General features: G+C 40.7%; 1 protein-coding gene across 1 annotated transcript in view; it reads right to left on the bottom strand.

The window, feature by feature from the left end:
- Window positions 1-1,473: 1,473 nt before the first annotated feature.
- Window positions 1,474-18,789, bottom strand: part of RFX4 (regulatory factor X4) — a gene marked incomplete at both ends in the record, with an annotated part of 98,195 nt that continues 80,879 nt past the window's right edge. The window contains 3 exons of the mRNA XM_082309277.1: window positions 1,474-1,746; window positions 12,475-12,613; window positions 18,577-18,739. Coding sequence (XP_082165403.1) covers window positions 1,474-1,746; window positions 12,475-12,613; window positions 18,577-18,739 — 575 coding nt within the window. The remainder of the gene's footprint in view (window positions 1,747-12,474; window positions 12,614-18,576; window positions 18,740-18,789) is intronic.

Below are 18,789 nucleotides of genomic sequence, written 5' to 3'. Positions count from 1 at the left end.
TATAAAGTCAGCAATCTATTCATAGCCTTGAGCACTTTCAGCTGAAAGCACAGCTGTAGGACTACTCATTTGCTGTGAGTTATAGATGTTCTCAAGTCTTTCGTTGGATAAAAACATGCATTGTCACATTTAGGGTTTTTTGAAGGTTTCCTTCAGTATTTAAGTAAATTTAAATGGTATCTATTTAATTTCAAGAACTTTATTTGAGTGTGAAAATCCCTCATATATCTTGCACAACTGTACAAATAACACTTTTGTCCATTTTAGGCATAAACATGGTTATCATCACACTGGGTGCTATCAAAGATTTTATTTACAAAACAATTACTAAAATGCCTGATGTCATATTTCCATTTATTTATTTCTTACCCATAGGGTAATAGGTCCACCATAATTGCTTGGTGCATTTTATAATACAGAAGAAAAAGCTATGTTAATAAAATCTAACAAAAACTCACAAATAGCTACAAATCTGACAGAAAAAGTCTAAGAAAAATTCTCCCCAAAATACAATACATTTTTCCACACATACACAGTACAGAATAAGTTCAAAGGCACAGCTTTGAATTTTGCTTTTGTAGAAGTATATAGAATTATCACCACGTGAAGAAATTGAGAGAACAGTTTCATACCTGTCAATAGGTAATTAAATGAATAATCATGTTTGCATTGTCATTTTCTTTACATAATTGCTTCATATCATCATATTTAACATATGTGGCTCTGAATCCAAAATCTTCCCAGTCCCCAAGTCCCTTCTTAACCTTGTCATTACTGACCAGAGAAATTAGATTTTTCCAGATTGTGCAAACTTAACACAAATACATATATAATAAGAACAATAGTCAACTTAAGGCAGTGTATAATTCAATGCTACATGTCTTCTCTTTTGCAAAGATCAAACTTACTGGATCAACAGAAAGGTGCATCAATATACAAAGTTAGCTGGAAACTGAAGCCTACAACAACACATGTCTTTTAAGGAGCCAGACAGAGGAATTGATATGAACAAGTGATGACTTGGCAGAATGGTTTTTAAGGAATGCATTAAGAGCTTAAAAGAAGAACAGATGACAGAGTTTTGCTGAGGGTGAATTTTCTGTCTTTAATTCAAATTATAAATAGGTCCCGTTCCAGTACTTTTTTTGTAAGACTCATTAACATTTGTCAATAAGAGAGGGGGGCAAAAATGGCTCACTCAAACTGACATCACACAGGGTTGGCCCACATGCCAGAATTAAAAAAGGCACAGATTGGCCCAAAAAGTGGTCTAGAATAGCACAAAAATCTTTTCCGGCTACAGGAACATTCAGTCACACTGGTCTGCAATCTGCCCACATTATGAACTACGTTTATCTGCCCGGGATCTTTTCCATCTTCGCCTCCCTTGAAGAACGTCCATGAAAAGTCCCACATAACATGAAGTTTTTAGAATTCTTTTAAGTATACGGGCTTAGCTGATACCAGTCATTTTCATTTAGCCCAACCTGTGGTGGCTTCCCCATTGATGTAGGCAAAGCCGGGAAAGTGTTGCATGTGCTCATATTCAGAATTTCTGCGCGTAGTCAAGGGGGTGTACATGTCACTAGAATTTCCGTATCTTGTGGAGTGCATGGATGGGCTCGTGTAGCAGGAGTTTGCGGCCGGGACCTCCGGCCAGCGAGGAGTCACTGGTGTGGGATGCAGCCTTGGAGTACTGCTCATCAAACAGGGCTCCATTCTTGATGTTGGGCTGTTGAAAGGGTACTACAATAAAACCAAAGAAAAACAAATTAAAGATTTATCTACCATGTACTTAATTTTAAAATAAGGGCTGGTGCTATCATGATTCCGTGTTTAACAAAACCAAAATCATATGAATTAGCAGCCCTCTACAACTACTAGGTAACATACCGAAGGTGGAACATCAGATAACTAGTGCCTGCAGCCAAACCAAAGTGTCAGGGAAAGTCTTGCAAAGCAGTCACTGCATTTAAATATTGAATTGATTTATCAAAGAGCTAAGTACTGGCAGGTATATCTGGGAGCAGAAAAATAAATTGAATTAATCTAATCTTTTTTTCACAGCTTTTACTTGGAAACTTGCTATTGAGTAAAAAACAGTATAAAAAGTCCCAACTCCTGCTAACTCAACTGAGTTTTGAGGGAGGAGAGTAAAAGGATCTTTACTACTGGAAAGGTGCCTTCCCTTTTAAATGTTCACAAGCCATCCTGCCAGTTTCTGCAGAAAAATAGTATGGTCTGGCCTCAGAGTGAGCAGCTAATTGGAGATCTTATGAAAAGAGGCAGGCAGAAGAAGAATCTCTCTATTCCCCAGCTGTTCGCAGTGACAGTTGGAAACTAGAAATCAAAGAAGTTCGACAAATGCCTCCCAGTAAGGAGAAGATGTGCTGAGGATAGGATAGGCAGGAAAACAGAGAACAGCTTTTGCCCTCTATAGCCACAGGCTGCCCAGCAACAGAAAGTAAACTGTGCTTATGAGTGCTTGCTTAACACGTATTTATCTTATTGCCTCTCTTACGGGAGCAGATCATCTGTGTGCTGTGCCTAAGAAATGGCTGTCCTTGTTTTGCCCTCCTATTATCCATCTGCATCGCAGAGACGGTTAGGATCCCTGTTCCCCTTGACCAGCCATGTGTCTTCAGAGCTTCTCCATTTTACACGCAAATGCGTCCATACACACAGGGCTGTACCTTTTCTACAAAAAGTGTCAGAATTTTAAATTTCATGATCTTGGATTGTTTGACACTGTGGTATTTCCTTAACTAGAAAGCTGTCACCAAAGTAGGGCTATCACTTCTTCTCATGCTTACACACCTTACAAGCTGCATGCCAAAATTTTATATGGCTGAGGACTGTAAAACCCCTTCCCCATATTTTGGAGGGTCAGGGAGAGAAGAGCTGCTGTAGTTGTTCCTAGGAGGGAGATGGTAGTGATTCCCAAAGGGTCTCATTACATTACTCCACTGCCGGATGGGGCTGGGGTTAATCAGTTGCGTAAGCGGGTCCCCAAGGCAATTACAGCAATGCCTCCATGAGGAGCTTCTGCTGACTCCCTCCAGACCGCAGCCAGGAAGGCAGCCCTGCCTTGGCAAACGTATTCAAACACTTCACAAGCCTCAGGCAGCTCAAAAGCCACGTGCTGGCCATTTCTATTTAGAGAGGAGGGAGAAGACTATTTTTGACCAAAATACTGTAGTTAGTGATTTAGCACATTCCATGGTGTCCTGGAGAAACAGGCCGGTTAGCAGATGAGAGAGAAGCGAGTAAAGCTGTACAACGCACTATTTAGCATATACTTCTCAACGGCGCAGAGACTGTGGATTTACCTGTGCAATCAGCTGCTGAAACAGGCAGGTAAATGGCAGCACCATATTGGAGCATCAGCACTTCAACTGGTACTGCTAATACAGTTATCAGAATAAGCTGTATTGGCAACACTGGCAACAAGTTGACACAAGATCATCTAAATTTCCATCTTCACCCCAGCAAAAGGCTTTTCAGTAGGAAAATTCAGCAGAGCTTAGGCACTGACTGCAGAAAGCCTTATATTCCTCTGCAGAAGAATCAAGTGTGCAGACTTGCTTGCTTTCCAGAAGCTTTTGCTGAAGAAAAGAGCTGCCTGTGCCCAGCAACAATGAAACTCAAGCTTTGAAGTTTTATATGAGGTGATTTGAATTTAGGATCATGGTTCTCTCCTTTAACTCATTAATTAAGGACAGGGCACTCTGTTAAAAGACAAACAACTTGCAAGTGTTCTAAGTAAACAGAAGAGGTTCCAGAAAAAGTTGAACAATTTTCATATTTTTAATGTTTGGGAAACTAGCTAGTAGATTTAGGATGCCGCTTTCCTGGTCTGCACTGGCAATACACTGAAGTAATTTTCATGCCAGTGCCTGCTCACTGCCTTCACCAGAACATCTTGGTGAACAAAGCTCCTGCCATAATGAATACAGAGGAGACAAATAGTTATGTTATTCACTACAGCTTCAGAGTTGAATTCATCTCACCTAACTTTAGTTGTCAAAAAGTCAGGCATCTAATAAAAGTGAGTCATTTGTGCCCTGTCTACAGCCACCAGAAGAATTTATCAAACCTCGACATAAATATTTAAGACAGAAGATGAGCAGTCCTCAGAAGATGGCTCTTTTCTTCCTCCTGCTACATGATATAATCCATTAGTTAGGTTGGCTCAAGTTAAATAATAGTCTCTTTTCCATAGTTGTCAAATCCATAAGCTGTTTTTACCTGACTGATCTCAAATGTCCCACTAACGACTGTGTACAAAATGCTTTGAGATGGTAGGAGTCAGGCCCAGGATGGATCATTGGGAAAGAACCGCACCACACAAATAATACATTTTTAACTTTCTGTTTTCTGTATGCCACCTGTGGAGCTGCAAGATGTGGGCCAAGCTAGAAACATTCTTCTTTGTCTTCAGTAGTGTTTTACCTGATACCTGTTATGATGGTCTTTGCCTTTATTACCCATTGATCTATACCTGAAGTCACTGTAGATTCTTGTATTAAAGAATATACTCACAACAAGATTAATCTAGACTTTTGCTATAACGCACCAATGATTCTCTCTTGTCTTCTTCCCAATGTGATATCTGATCTGCTCTGTTGTTAACCATAACAGAATCCTTTGCCATCCTGACTCAGTGCAATTTTCCTTTGAGGTTGTGAAACTGAAGTTGTGACTTATAACAGGGGAATTACTTGCTTTCATACCCCTTACAAATGCCAAGAGAAAGCCCTGGCTTCAGCCAGGATAATCTGCTCCTTGATGATTTGTAGACCGCAAAACTTTCCTCTATAAGCAAGAAGAACAAAATGAACTCTGGAAATACTGTGATGGGTCTCCTGGTTGTACGTGGCATTATGTGGGGGAGCCACATAATGTCTTTTAGGTAGTTTGGACCTAAATCTGTGCCATTGGGGGAACGAAACCTTGGCTCCCAGAATGAACTTCAGGATGCACTGAAGAAGAAAGATAATCCTCCTCCTATCTGCAGTCAAGAGGCCATGCTAAGGCTTACTAAGAAGGCAGGGCTAATGGCTGTGCATGAGGAGACAGGATACAGTGTGCTGCTTTTCTTTTTCATCAAGCACACCCCGATGCAGCTGTGTTTATGAATGTGTCATGAATGTAAAAAGAATAATTGCTTGAAAATAACATGGACCCTAAATATCTAGTATTTTACAATAAATTCTGTTATGACTGAATGCAAGATGGAAAGTTTTGTAATGGTAGGTCAGCTAATCGCAAATGAGTCAGTGACTTCTTTTTCCCTACAGTGAAGAGACTATTGAAAGACAATATTTTTAAAGTACTCATTGGCCCCTGCCTGACTATTAACTCACCCAATGAAGCATCTATTCAGCCTTGTTGGAGTGTCCAAAGCATAGCCATCTGGGCGGATGCCTGCCCATGCTGCCTGAATCACCTTTCACACTCTACATCCGGTTTAATGAAGAGTGCTTAAGCACGCTGAACTCAAAACACTGGGGCCTAGTGATCTTTGCCAGATATAAAAGCGACGTTTGTTGGAGGGCTCTTGACAGGAAATTACCATTTTCTGGGTTAACTCACACTTGCTGCTACTGCTGCTGTTAGACCTAGACAAGAAGCCCTTTAAGTCTGGGAGACTTTGAGCAGATTATTGTTCAGGCCTTGCCCAAAAATGTAAAATTAATTCAATTTCTTTTAGTATTATTTTAGAAAATACAACGTTAAATATGTCCTCCCATGAAGTGAAGACTGGGTTCCTGCAGTGTGAGGATGGAGAATAATCTCTTTATTCTTATCCTCAGTTCACTGACTGATTATGCATGGAGGTGAAAGGTGTCTCTGTCCAAACAGCAAAATATTTTCCTTATGAATGTGGCTCTGACTTTACATTGCATTAGCTCACACTTTTGCAGAATGCTGTAAGTTAATGTTGTATGTTAGCCACTACTTTAGGACTTGCAAGTAACTCGTACCAGAAATTATAGCAATTGCAAAGAACTGGCTATAAATGAACTTCATAAAAATACGCTTAAAATGTCAAAAAATGACATAATCAAAACTATTGATGGATTGCATTTTTATAACCCTTAATTTGATCCTTTTCTCCACAGATTGAAGCTTATTGAATATTAGTCTGTCAAATAGGTTGGGTGAAACTTTCAAGTCAATCTAAGTGATTTTGGTACTTTTGGGAGTGGTATTTGGAGCCTTATGAAAATGCTATTTGTAATTATTTAAAAATAATTTAAGACATCTGTTTCCTGTTGCATTCAATACATAATTACTTCAATTACATTCCAACAATCTCAAGTCTGTTATGAAGCCATACAGTTCGGAACGATGATTCTTGTTGCATGGGTGGGATTTGGACAGTATTTTTTAGTTTCTGTCATTACTAGCTGTTTGATGACAGAGTGGTTATTGGGAAGGGTATATTATTCTTACTGCACTGGTGTAGTCATGAGCTTATACTGTGTGTGTGCTGGAGGGACAAGAACTTTCCCCCTTCTTTTTTTTGTGAAGTAGATGGGCCAGAACAACGTGAATAGACAGTAAAGCATGGGCTCTGTCTGGGAGAGGATTTCTTTGTCTCCCCCACTGTAACAAAAACCAGTTACTAATTTCTTCCAGTACTGCCTGCCCCCTTGTAAATCCTGCTGTTGAGGCATATAAAGGGAAGTGAAGACGTGGCTGGGTAGAATTGTGGCATGCAGCATTGCACAGAGAAACCAAGTGGTGCTGAAACGCATAGGGCATTTCTGGGAAGTTATGTGAGACCACGGCAGTCCTCAGAGCAGTTTAGGAGATTCAGAATACAAACACTGCTTAAAGCTCCTTTAACTATGGCCCCAATACTGTGCTCTGTGCCTCTGAGAGGTGCAGATCCAATCTACCACGTAACAGCAGATTGTACTACTGCAGCATTTTCCAGACTGGTCTGTTCTGTCCAGACCATGGAAGTAAACTATGCTCTTCATAAACCAAATCTGTCAACAACAAAACAGCAGTGCAAGCACTTGCTGATAAAAACGTGCTTCTCCCAGTCCAGAAGTTGATTAGTGCCTCCTGAGGGCAGAGCCCCACTTCAGGAACAGCTGACCCTGGCTATGCTCCTGAGCGCAACAGGAGATACCTGAAAAGCCGGGGGCGGGGCGGGGGGGGGAAAGCTTGTCCTTAAAGTGAGAACTGCATCTCAAAACTAAAGAACAAAACAAACAAATGCTACTATGCCACTTCTGTGGCTCTCTGTTAAGTATCTCCACCTGAGATACACCATTTGCAGCTGGTTGCTCCATTTTGGAAGTGCAAAGGAAGAAAAGGTAAAATAAGGCTGTGCATAGCGCGGGGTCTAGCAGTGCTTTCCAGATCTAAGTGGCTGATCTGGCAGCTTCTTGACTGAGTCCCTCCTACCTACTCTGGGATCAGGTTTGCACAGAAAGGCTGGAGGGGAGCTGCAGCTCCAGCAGGTTCCCCGCTCAGCACAACTGAGAGAACAGGATGTCCGCATGCTCCCCAGACCAGACCTGCCCTGCAGTGCACATGCAGTCCTTAGATAACTCCTGTGTATAGAGCATCCATCACAGGAGAAACTGAACAGATGATAACTCTTAAGTCTGGAAAAGAAATGACAGGAAGGAGGTGAGAGGAATGATGCAGATCTATAATGTCTTGAATGGCAAGAGTAGATAAATAGGGAATGAATATTCCCTGTCCCTCATCACCCAAAAAACATAGGGCACCTAATGCAATTGTGAGATAACAGACTTAAAATTAACAAGAGAACATATGTTTCATGCAACCCATCCCCAAGTCTTTAAGTACAAAAAAGCTAAAAGAACTAAAAAACTGTAAGACAGTGTAATGGAGAGCGGTTTGCTACAAAATACAACAGTCCAGCTGCTGCTTCCTACTCAGGATGTCCCTAGGTCAGCTCTTGCCAAAGACAGCGTGGCTATGCTGGTGAAAGGACCACTCTCTACTTACCCTATTTCTAAGACTTTTCCTCCATGCATTTGTTTCTGGCCATTGCTGGAGATAAGACCTGGATAAATGGACCTACAATATGATTCACTACAGCCATGCATTAGAGTACTTACACATATATATCGTATGTTTGCCATTTTTCATACTGCATGTACAGTGATGCACATTCATGTGATGTGCATCTTTATATGTTACCAGATATATTAAAATATAAAAATATATACTGCCGCAGATTTCTCTAATTATTCTTCCTACTAAAAGTGTTATCCGTGTGATTTACAAAGAAAAATTACTGCAGCGTGAATTGCTTTGTGTTTAAGGAAGAGGTGGAATGATATGAATTGAAATATTTATGGGTAGCCTGAAAGAGGATCAAGACCTATCCAGCTAGGGTGAAACTTGCAGACAAAAGCTGTGATCAAAAGCCAGTCAAGTGTACATTGTGGAGGTGGATTAGGTGGTGACATTGTGAAGGCGTTACCTTTGAAGGGGGTACCTCTCTGCTAAACTCAACATCAGTTGATAAGAACACTCACAGAGTTGTTGTCTATTTTCTACCCTGACATCTGGTACATAAAACTGCAGAGGCAGAGAACTGATGAAACATAGTGTCAGTATAGATGTGTTTATGTACACACATTACACAGTCTCCTTTGATATGATGATGAAGTAGCATCATAGGATTGTATGCACTTCTGCACTATGGCACAGAGAATCAGGTAGTAATGAATCAATCTGTGCATCGTTTTTCTTTATTTGTGTGCCAGGCTCCTGGCCAGTAAGCCAAGTCAAGAAATGAGCAATCAGGCCTGGAGTTACAAGGAAGCAACTGTTCTGAAAACTATTCACAGATGCTGATGAAAGAAAAAAAAAAAAATTCAGTTTAAGACCAAGGTTTGAACAGACTGTCCCTGTCAACAAAATGACTCTTAGCCATCAGTGGGAATTAGTCAGCCTATACTGCCAGAAGGAGCCAGTTTTAGGCTTATGCTGGGTTAGTAGCTGCAGATATTACTTCAGCAGAACATTTACTCCCTTATAAAGTTTTTTACAAGCCCTCTCCTCCAATTTTTTCCTTCTTGTGCATCTGAAAGCCAGTGACCTTTATGAAACTATAGGCTACTTATCAAAATTTCTATTTAGCCCAAAGTCACAAGACACTTAACGCATTCCTCTGTGAGCCAAGGTAAGCTCCAAGACTGTCTCAGAGGTGGGAGATAAAAATAACCTCTCACCAGTCTGTTATGGGACGGGGCATGAGTGAGCATGCAGCTGTGACACATGGTGCTTCAGCGGTATCAGCCTTAGCGACTACTGCTCTCTCATTTCTTCTAACACTAAGGGATTCAAATTATCCAGAAGCCTCTCGCTAACATGGACTTGCCACTGATCAGGTGAGTGAGGCTTTGCTTGGGACCCCCATCTGCACTTTTCAAAAGCTGTGCATAGTACAAGATCTACAGCTGTGTGACTTCTTCCCTAACACAGCCCCACTGTAAAGATTCCAATGACAAAACTGCAGTAGACATCTTAAAATGAATACAATACAACCATCATTATTTTGTCAGGTTGGGATCAACATGCTGCATGTTGGCAAATACAATTTAAAGGGTCACTCATTCCCTTCCCCTTTCCCAGCTGTTCAGTTCCCCACTTCCACTGTATAAAAGTTATTCCCTCCATCCCCTTTGCTACAGTTCCACTTTTTTTTTGTTGATGGTCTGTAAATCGTATGTGTGAAATGATCCATCTTAAAGTTCTACTAAACAAACGAAAAAAAAATCAAGCACAACTCTCTGTTTTTCTTCAGGAACATTTCTCTGGGATGGAAAATAGCCTCAAAATAACTGACTTCATAAAACCTGGAGTATGCTTCTTTCTTCCACAGAGAGAGATTGGACATGGTGTTCTTTGAGACAAAAATAGTAATTTATAGCTGCAGCCTAAAACCCACCTCGATTACATGTCACCTGTTTTGGCTCAGACCCCTGCCTGGGACAAGGTCTCTCACTGAATCCATGTTTGTAGAGAAGAACTTAGCCCACATACAGATTTTTTTTCTTGGGAGTTAATCCCTAGACACTATCCTAAAGAGCATGATAGAATATTAGCTAAAGTTGAGCCAGAGTTCTATATTTGGACTGAATGTAGCTTATAACAAAGAGTTCTTTTGAAGAGTTATGGTCAATGCCTCCTCTTCTCAACTGATTATATTAACACAGCCATACACATTGCATCTCCTCCAGTTTCAGTATAGTGGCAGCTGTTTATATATTCATTGCAAATTTGGCTTCCTGTATTTTGATTTTGCAACGTCATGAGTCCTGCTGCAATTCCTTGCACCATGTTCCCTTCAGAAAGTCCGCTAGAAAAAGAGTAGAATTGTCGTAGTTCCCTAACGTCTTATTAGGCACATCTTATGAACATTTTTGGTTAAAAGTAGCTAAGAAAGGACTTATAATCAGGGCAGGCATTTCACAGAAGCTCACTTAGCTTTAAAAAGAATGTCAGCAAATTCCATATTAAACCGTTCAAGACTTTTAGATTATTTTTGAAAGTAAGGTTTCAGTTTGTAGCTCCTTTCAATACAGAATGAGCACATTGAGAGCTTACAAGCAGCATGAGAAAGAACATGCTAAATACAAGTTGAAATCATTTTGCTCGCAAGTGTGATCATTAAACCATAGCTGTTCTTGTATGTTCATGACAGTTCAAAGGCTAGCAAGAGAGGAAGAAATGATCTGACATCTGCACTTGTAGAGACAGCCTACTACAGTATGAAAAATATTTGCATGATTTTAATGTATGTTTCTATTTCCATATAATATGTTAACCATGACATGAGTAAACTAAAAATGTGTTGATCTTGATTTGCTTTATTTTTTTCTTGCTTAACTTGTGCCATCTATGCCAGTGTGACAGACAGTTGTTAGAGGGCAGAAAGAAACTCCTTGTGTGGGTGATAACATTTCTAAACAGTAAAAGCCTAATTCTCTGTTTTACACAGATTCATGGCCTTACAGACCATTTCAGAACCAGCACTCATATGGGTTTTCTGCAGTAAAGGATAAGAGAGAGTAAAGAAAATTGGTAAGCCAATTTTAAGTCAAAAAGTGATGCATTCTGGAAAACATCTTGAGATAACAGGGTAAGGCCTGTACTGAAAAAAACAATGAATACAAACCTATCACAGGACACTGTGCTTAAACCTTCACTCACTGTTCCTATTGAAGATACAGCAGCTGCAACAACCCTCAGACAAATCCTGCCACCTCAGGTAGTCTGATGGAGCAGGTGTTACACAAATGGGTGAGAAGTTGTAGACTTGTTCTTTCCATAAGCTAGGGAGCCATTGTTGAGCTGGTCCAAATGAGCATATTGGGTTTGTATAGGACAATCTTCCCAACAGATCTCAAAAAGCTTTAAGGAGATCAATACCATTATTCTGATCTTACAGCTAGGGAAAATGAAGCATAAAAAAGAGAAATGACTACTCTGAGATCACCTAGCAGACTGATGCCAAAGACCAGAATGAGATGCAGGTTTCGTGTGTTCTAGTCCAAAGCACTATCAAATTCACATCTTTGTATCTGATATGAAACTGTTCCAGTCGAGTGACGACAGTTAAGCATGATGTTCCCTAATATACTTGTATAAATTTCCAGTAGGTAAAGCATAAGAGGTGCCATATGGATGGAATACCCCAATGCCAGCTCCTCCTGCCTGTACCCGCCTTTTGCAAATCTTCCAGCAGAGAGCCCAGAGAGCAGCTTCCTACACTGAAGAAGCACCAGTTGCATGATGTAATAAAGCATTGCAGTGGCGCTACATTTGAACTGTTGCCAAATATTATCTTCACACTTAGTCTGTGCTGGTTCCTACTGGCTCAGTTTTGTGAAGTGAAATAGTCCTGAAATAATTACTGACGTAATTTCTCAGCATTACAGTAGGAGACTACAGCATACAGATTAAACAGAACCTCTTTGCAGTGGCATCCTGAAGTTAATCAAACTGTATGCAGAACTCACAATTTTGGCAAATTCCTAAACATACATATTCTCAAAAGCAGAGGCCCCAGAAGAATTCACTATGGCCTCTGCATCTACTTTCAACTACATGAAAACACTTGTATTTCTTGTTGGGAATCTCTGCCTGTTCCCAACACCTAAGAAACATGCAAGTTATTCATTTTTGGTTTAGCTACTCCTTAACACAGAAACACTTTCTATGATCCAGACTGCTGGATTTTAGAGTTAGTACTTTAAATTCACAATCTAAAGCTACTTCTGATAAAAGAATCTCCACCAAAATGAAAAGATATCTGGGTAATATTAGAAAAGGAAAAAATTAGGGACCATCAATGACTAGACTGATGACAGCTTATTGATCCAGACAGCTAATATGCTGATAAATTTACAAGCACAACTTTACTTAAAATGTTATAGCAAGCATTGTCAAGTAATAAATCCAACTTACCTGCGAAGAGCTTCTGTGGTAAGCTGAGTAGTGAAGTGGTCCAGAAATAGCAGTATCATGTGGTAACGATGGATACTGACTCTGCATTGGATGGGGATGCTGGTTGCTATAGCTACCATAGTTGTAACTTCCTGTGTATCTAAAATCCATTTAAAAACACTATTTAGTACGCATAATTATATTTCCACTAATAATTCTGGAACTTCTATGAAACATACAGTTGCACTTTTTTCAATAGGAGAATGATATTTTAAATAACCTTTTAAAAAAAGATATTTCCCAGCTCAGCTGGGAAGCAGATGACACTTAGTGAAATTATGTGTTTAGCACAACAACAAATAGAGTGACTCAGCATGTTTCTGTGACTAGTTTTAAATTGCCGACTCATTTGTGCACTCTCTAAGGAGAAAGTGTCTTTCCCTTTTATTGTTATTTTATTGCCATGTTCCTAGTAAATTGCTATCCAGGCTGAGGAAGTATGGTAAGACTTGACTTAAAGAACTACACTCTGGAGTTCAGCTATCTCCTTGCACTTGGGTCAGATGTTCTTTTTCTGGGAGGGAGATGTATTAATTTGCATCTGAAGCATACAATGTACAGCTTTAGCACAGCCGACTCAAGAATAGAGTGGGATTTGAGGTTGGAGAACCTGCCTACTTTCTTCTTTTATCCCAACCCCTTGTCTAGGGACAGCCAGGAGTAAAGGAGGGAGCAGTTTCCTTAGCTGTAAGAAACTGCAGGGTCAGTGTTTGTTCGCCACCATTATTTGGGCCATTCGCTAGCAGAAGATGCATGGACGTTTTCTGCAACCTCCCCATCTTTGCCTAGCCATGTGAACATTTGATGCTAATTCAGCACAGAAGTTTAAAGGTTCTTAAAATAATGCTATTGAAATCATAGAATCATAGAATAAGAGAATGGTTTGGGTTGGAAGGCACCTTAAAGATCATCTAGTTCCAGCCCCCCTGCCATGGGCAGGGACACCTCCCGCTAGACCAGGTTGCTCAAAGCCCCATCCAGCCTGGCCTTGAACACTTCCAGGGAGGGGGCATCCACAGCTTCTCTGGGCAACCTGTTCCAGTGCCTCACCGCCCTCACAGTAAAGAATTTCTTCCTTATATCTCATCTAAATCTGCCCTCTTTCAGTTTAAAACCGTTACTCCTCATCCTATCACTATGCTCCCTAACAAAGAGTCCCTCCCCATCTTTCCTGTAGGCCCCCTTTAAGTACTGGGAGGCTCCTATAAGGTCTGCCTGGAGCCTTCTCTCCTCTAGGCTAAACAACCCCAACTCTCTCAGCCTGTCCTCAGCCCTCCCCTGGACCTGCTCGATGAAACACAATGAAACACAAACCACTATAAACAAGCAAACAAGGTAACCAATTCATTGTGTGAGAGAGAAGGCAATTATTTGTACAGAATTATTCTTTTTCTGGAAAGTTCAATGTAATTTTTACACTGGGTACAGTTTAAACTTCTTTTATTCTTTTGATCTTATAATGGTATTCTAGAGATACCATGTCATGTCTTGTACCAGACAATCCAGCAGATTCAAAATGAAAGCAGAGCACCCCTTCTAAAACCTTTTCAGGACATAAGGCCCTATGTCCATCTTCGTTGTTCAACATTGAGCTCTCATTCTGATATTCACTGGGAAATATGAGTGGTTTTCATAATCTACCTCAGACAAGCTGGTGTCCACATAATACGACTTTGATAGTCTCTCTGTGGAGAGTGGGGGAGAGAGGAATGGCTGTTATGGAGCTGTTGCACACTGTTTGTGGTAGGCAGACATTTTGTGTTTTAATTCCTCCAACACAACAGACTGGTAAATAAGATCTGCAACAGACATTTTTGGCAGTCTGCATACGCCTGACATTCATGGTGCAGCCTTCTCTGCTTGAAGAAGATGCTCACCTATCTAGTCCCTCCTGTAGTCTGGGTTACCCTTGGACTCCCAAACAAAGCCAAGTCCTGTAAGGCAGCGTTGGCACTTCATGCTTTCTCTAGTCATTAAGGATGCTATGATGTCCTAGTCTGGAAGCTATTGATCTTGTCTCCTTCTTTCAAACACTCATCACATTTTGCTAAAACATAGCACTTTAATTCACTTGAGCATGGTGTTATGAAGTTTCTTATCCTAATCTCTATTGTGTATTTTTTGTGTATTTTTGGTCCAGGAAGCTTCCTCTTTCTCTCTTCAACTTCAGGAGAGAGAGCACTAAGGACCTGAGAAGGAGATGACCATGCTCCTTCAAGGCTAGTATTCTTCTGCCTATCTGAAAGTGCTTGGCTGAGGAACCCTACATCTCTCTAAGAAGAAAGTGCACCTGAAAAATCCAACAAAAACGTTTTCTGCCAAGTACCATGTCTTACAGTGCCTTCTGAACCACATCTATAGCTATTGAGTAGTGAGGATAATACACAGGTGGCATGTCTTTGAGGAAGTCCAGCTGGGAACTAGCAGTTACTCTAGAGACTAGCAGCTATGATTCAGAAAGAGCGGTCAATTGATTGTACAAAGAATAATGCAAAGTCCTGCATCTGGGATGGCATGACTCCTGCAGTGGTACAGGTTGGGGCCATTTGGAGAGAAAGCAGCTTTGCTGAAAATTGCCTAGAAGTTCTGGTGGACAAAAAGCTGAACGTGAGTCACCAGCATGCCCTTGCAACAAAGATGACCAGATACATACTGGGCTGTATTAGCAGGCGTGAAGACAGCAGGCCTAAAGAACTCATTATTCCTCTCTATTTGGCACTTGGGAGACCACATCTGGAGTGTTGTGTCCTGTTTTCAGCTCTCCACTATAAAAATGACACTGACATACTGGAGCGAGTCTAGTGGAGGGCCATCAAGATAGACAGGAGACTGAAGCATGTGACTTACAGGAAGAGAACTGGGTTCGTCCAGCCTTAAGAAGAGAGGCAAAGGGATGATCTACAACTATCTAACAGGAGGATATGGAGCAGCTAGAACCAAACTCTTCTCAAAGGTACAGTGATGGGGGAGAGGCAACAGACACAAGTTGGAACAATTGAAATTCTAATTAGATATAATGATATTTTCCTCTATTAATACCACAGATCTTCCATTTACAGTGTGGAGAGTATCACTGTGGATTAGAAGATTTACTGGAGTGAGCTAGAGTAGATTATGAACCTTATGCTCTTCTCCAGTTTCACAAATCTGTGCTAGTATTGCTTGCTATAAGGCTTGTTTTAATAATGGGGAACAGATCATGTAGCCCTTTCTTCACTTCTGGTAACATGCATTTGGCCTTAATCAATTTTTATTTTACAGGGAACAGTTTTTATCATTGAACTTACATTTTATTTTCTATAACTGGCCAGAAGCACAAATAAAATATTTGCACAATCAATTCAACAGTCTGTATTTCAGTCTGTAACAGTCTATATCCAAGTCTCTCTTGGGAGCTACTAGGGCTTTACATTGTTCCAAGGCTTCAGTTCTTAAATGTCTTTACATTGTGGAATATTGTGGTATAAAGCGCTCTGATCTTTTAGGTATTCTCTTTCTATCTCAAGGTGCTTTGGAGCCTTTATATTTCACAGAAGATCATCTTTAGTGTGCAAGACTGGTAGGAAGCCCAGGAGAACTGCTGTTAGGAAACTTTCAGGTATGCTGGGTGGCTAAGAGTCTGCATTTGGTGGGAAATGCACCTACAGCAGCGGAATGGCTCATGGCCTCCATACTGCTTATGCTCTCTACTGGGCCCTTTTGCATGGGAGTGAAGCTCAGTCTTTGGAGCTATGGCAGCTGCTTGCTCCATTTCGCTCTTCTCCAGAAACCTGCAAATCTTAGTGCAGACTTTGATCTCTCTTTCTTTTCAGGGCAGCCATCTGTTTGAATCTTGCATACAAGGTCTCTTATTTTTCCTTTTCCTTTCTGAAGATAAGGTTCTTTAATGCTTTTACAAGCTCTGTCTTGAATCTGTGACTGTACCTTCCGTAAGAACTATATAATGAGTCTTATGCTTCAGAAGACCATGGGTGAGGTCACTGGATTTCCCTGCAGACATTTCTTCAGGAACATGTCTTTATAGCCTGTCACATTAGACTCAAATCATATAAAAACTGAAATACCAATATGCTGATTTTGCTGTAGATACAAAATAAGTACAAACTGTAATGATTCAAAAAAATTTAGTAGTACTATATAGAGAGCAAATGAGATCAGGAAATCATTGTGATAGAAGCCATGTAAACATAGATTCATAGAGAGGCCCTATACCTATGAGCTTACAAAGTCAATTCCAGAAAAGAAGGCAGATGTCACTGAAATGTTTAGAAGCATCACCAAAATGTTTCTATCCTTCTGTCACACATAAAACCAAATGGCAAAAGAAACCAGATTATAGAAGTCTTTGTTGCCTTTCAGAAAAAGTCCCTTCACCCAGATAAAAAAGTTTCCTCAAATCACCTACCAAAGGCAAGAGATTCCTTTAGTAACAATGAAGTCTCATATGTGTATAGATATATGTTTATATGTATATGTATATACTACCTTACTGTGGTCTGTTCCAATTCTTGCATCCTGTTAGCTCCTGAACCTCCCTGCTGCCCTGTTTCTGCCTCCACCAAGTAGTCATATTGCTGGGTAGGAGAGATGTTCCATATCTCCATATCCAGGTTTCTGCAGGAAGGGCTTAGCAGTGACATTCCAACACAAATCCAAACCTGCCCACATCCAAGAGGGAAGGGGATGCAGGGTTCAAATTAACCTGTCACCCTGCCAAACAGTATACAATCTTCCACACTGGGAAACCACATCTGCAAGGGTAATGAGTATAGAATGAGACTGAGGAACTCAGTAAAGTCTTTTGAACGTCTTGCTTCATGTCAGCATCCGGGCGCTTGCTTATCTTGCCATGTGCCTGGCCCCTCTCCATCGATTATTTTGTGATTGTTTCTTTTTAGTTATGGATATCTATGAGTTATACACTTACTCAAATGAGGATGGCACAGAAGAAGTGTTGCTTGATGAAAAGACCACTGAGAGACACAGCCTGTGTTTCTGAAGTTTTCTAAGATCAAATAATGTTATATAAAGTTCTACTGTAATTATTTTAATTGAGAGCCTTGAGCAAATTTTGGTGAAGGAGATGGGATTAGATTATTGGGAAAATACGGCTGTTTGTCCAAACTTTGGACATTTTTGATTTGCAGGTTTAACAGTAGTCATAGAATCATTGAGGTTGGAAGAGACCTCTGGAGACTGTTTAATCTAACGCCCCTGCTCAAAGCAGGGTCTGCTAGAGCAGGCTGCCCAGAATCATATCTAGATGGGGTTTGAATATCAGCAAGGACGGAGACTCCATAGCCTCTCTGGGCAACCTATTCCAGTGTTTGATCACACTTAGAGTAAAACAAGTCATTTGTTTGTTTCTTTGTTTATGTTTGAACAGAATTTCTTGTATTTCAATTTGTGCCCATTGTCTCTTGTCCTGTAACTGGATACCACTGAGAAACATCTGTCTCCATCTTCTTTACATCCCCCACCAGGTATTTATACACATTGATAAGACCCTCCCTGAGCCTTCTCCTCCTGAGACTAAACAATCCCAGCTCTCTCAGCCTCTCTTGTATGACAGATGCTCCAGTGCTGTAATCATCTAAGTGTCCCTTTTCTGGACTCACTCCAGTATGCCCGTGCCTGTCTTATACTAGGAAGCACAGTATTGGATCCAGTGCTCCAGATGTGGTCTCAGCAGTGCTGAGCAGAGGAGAAGGATCACCTCTCCTGAGACATGGTATAGTAGGATAGTTCTTTGGACACATCTAGCCTTTAGGATAGAACATGGCACAGGAAAACAGGAATCACAGGAGAAATCTACTGAAGCTTTCTCTTTTATAAAATATTCTGCCGGCCTACTGTGTTTTTAAGTAGAATTAAATGAGATTATAAAACTGAGACAATATAATCATCCAACAATAACAACAGCCAAAGAATAGTGATACCAGCAACTTTGCAATACAGACTTACTACATCAAAAAACAGATTTCATTGCATTTCCAAAAAAACCCTAAGCATAGGTTCATCCAAAAAACACAAAAAAACCCAAGACACTGGGAAGTGACTTACCCGTGTTCTTCTCTGTGGGGATAAACAGGTATCCGGTGTGTGACAGATGATGATGGTACATGTGGACTTCTCATGCAGGGCAGCTGTTGGGAATTTTCAGCAGGTGACCCAGCAGCTGTTGTCACAGTGTAGGTGAGTGACCACGTATAGGATTGCATAGCTCCTGCAGACAAACAAGCATTAAAGGAATACAGTTAACACCAGCTGTCGTTC

Source organism: Platalea leucorodia (assembly GCF_965183815.1).
Source record: "Platalea leucorodia genome assembly, chromosome: 4".
Taxonomy (NCBI): domain Eukaryota; kingdom Metazoa; phylum Chordata; class Aves; order Pelecaniformes; family Threskiornithidae; genus Platalea; species Platalea leucorodia.
This window is presented reverse-complemented; position numbering and strand designations above follow the sequence as displayed.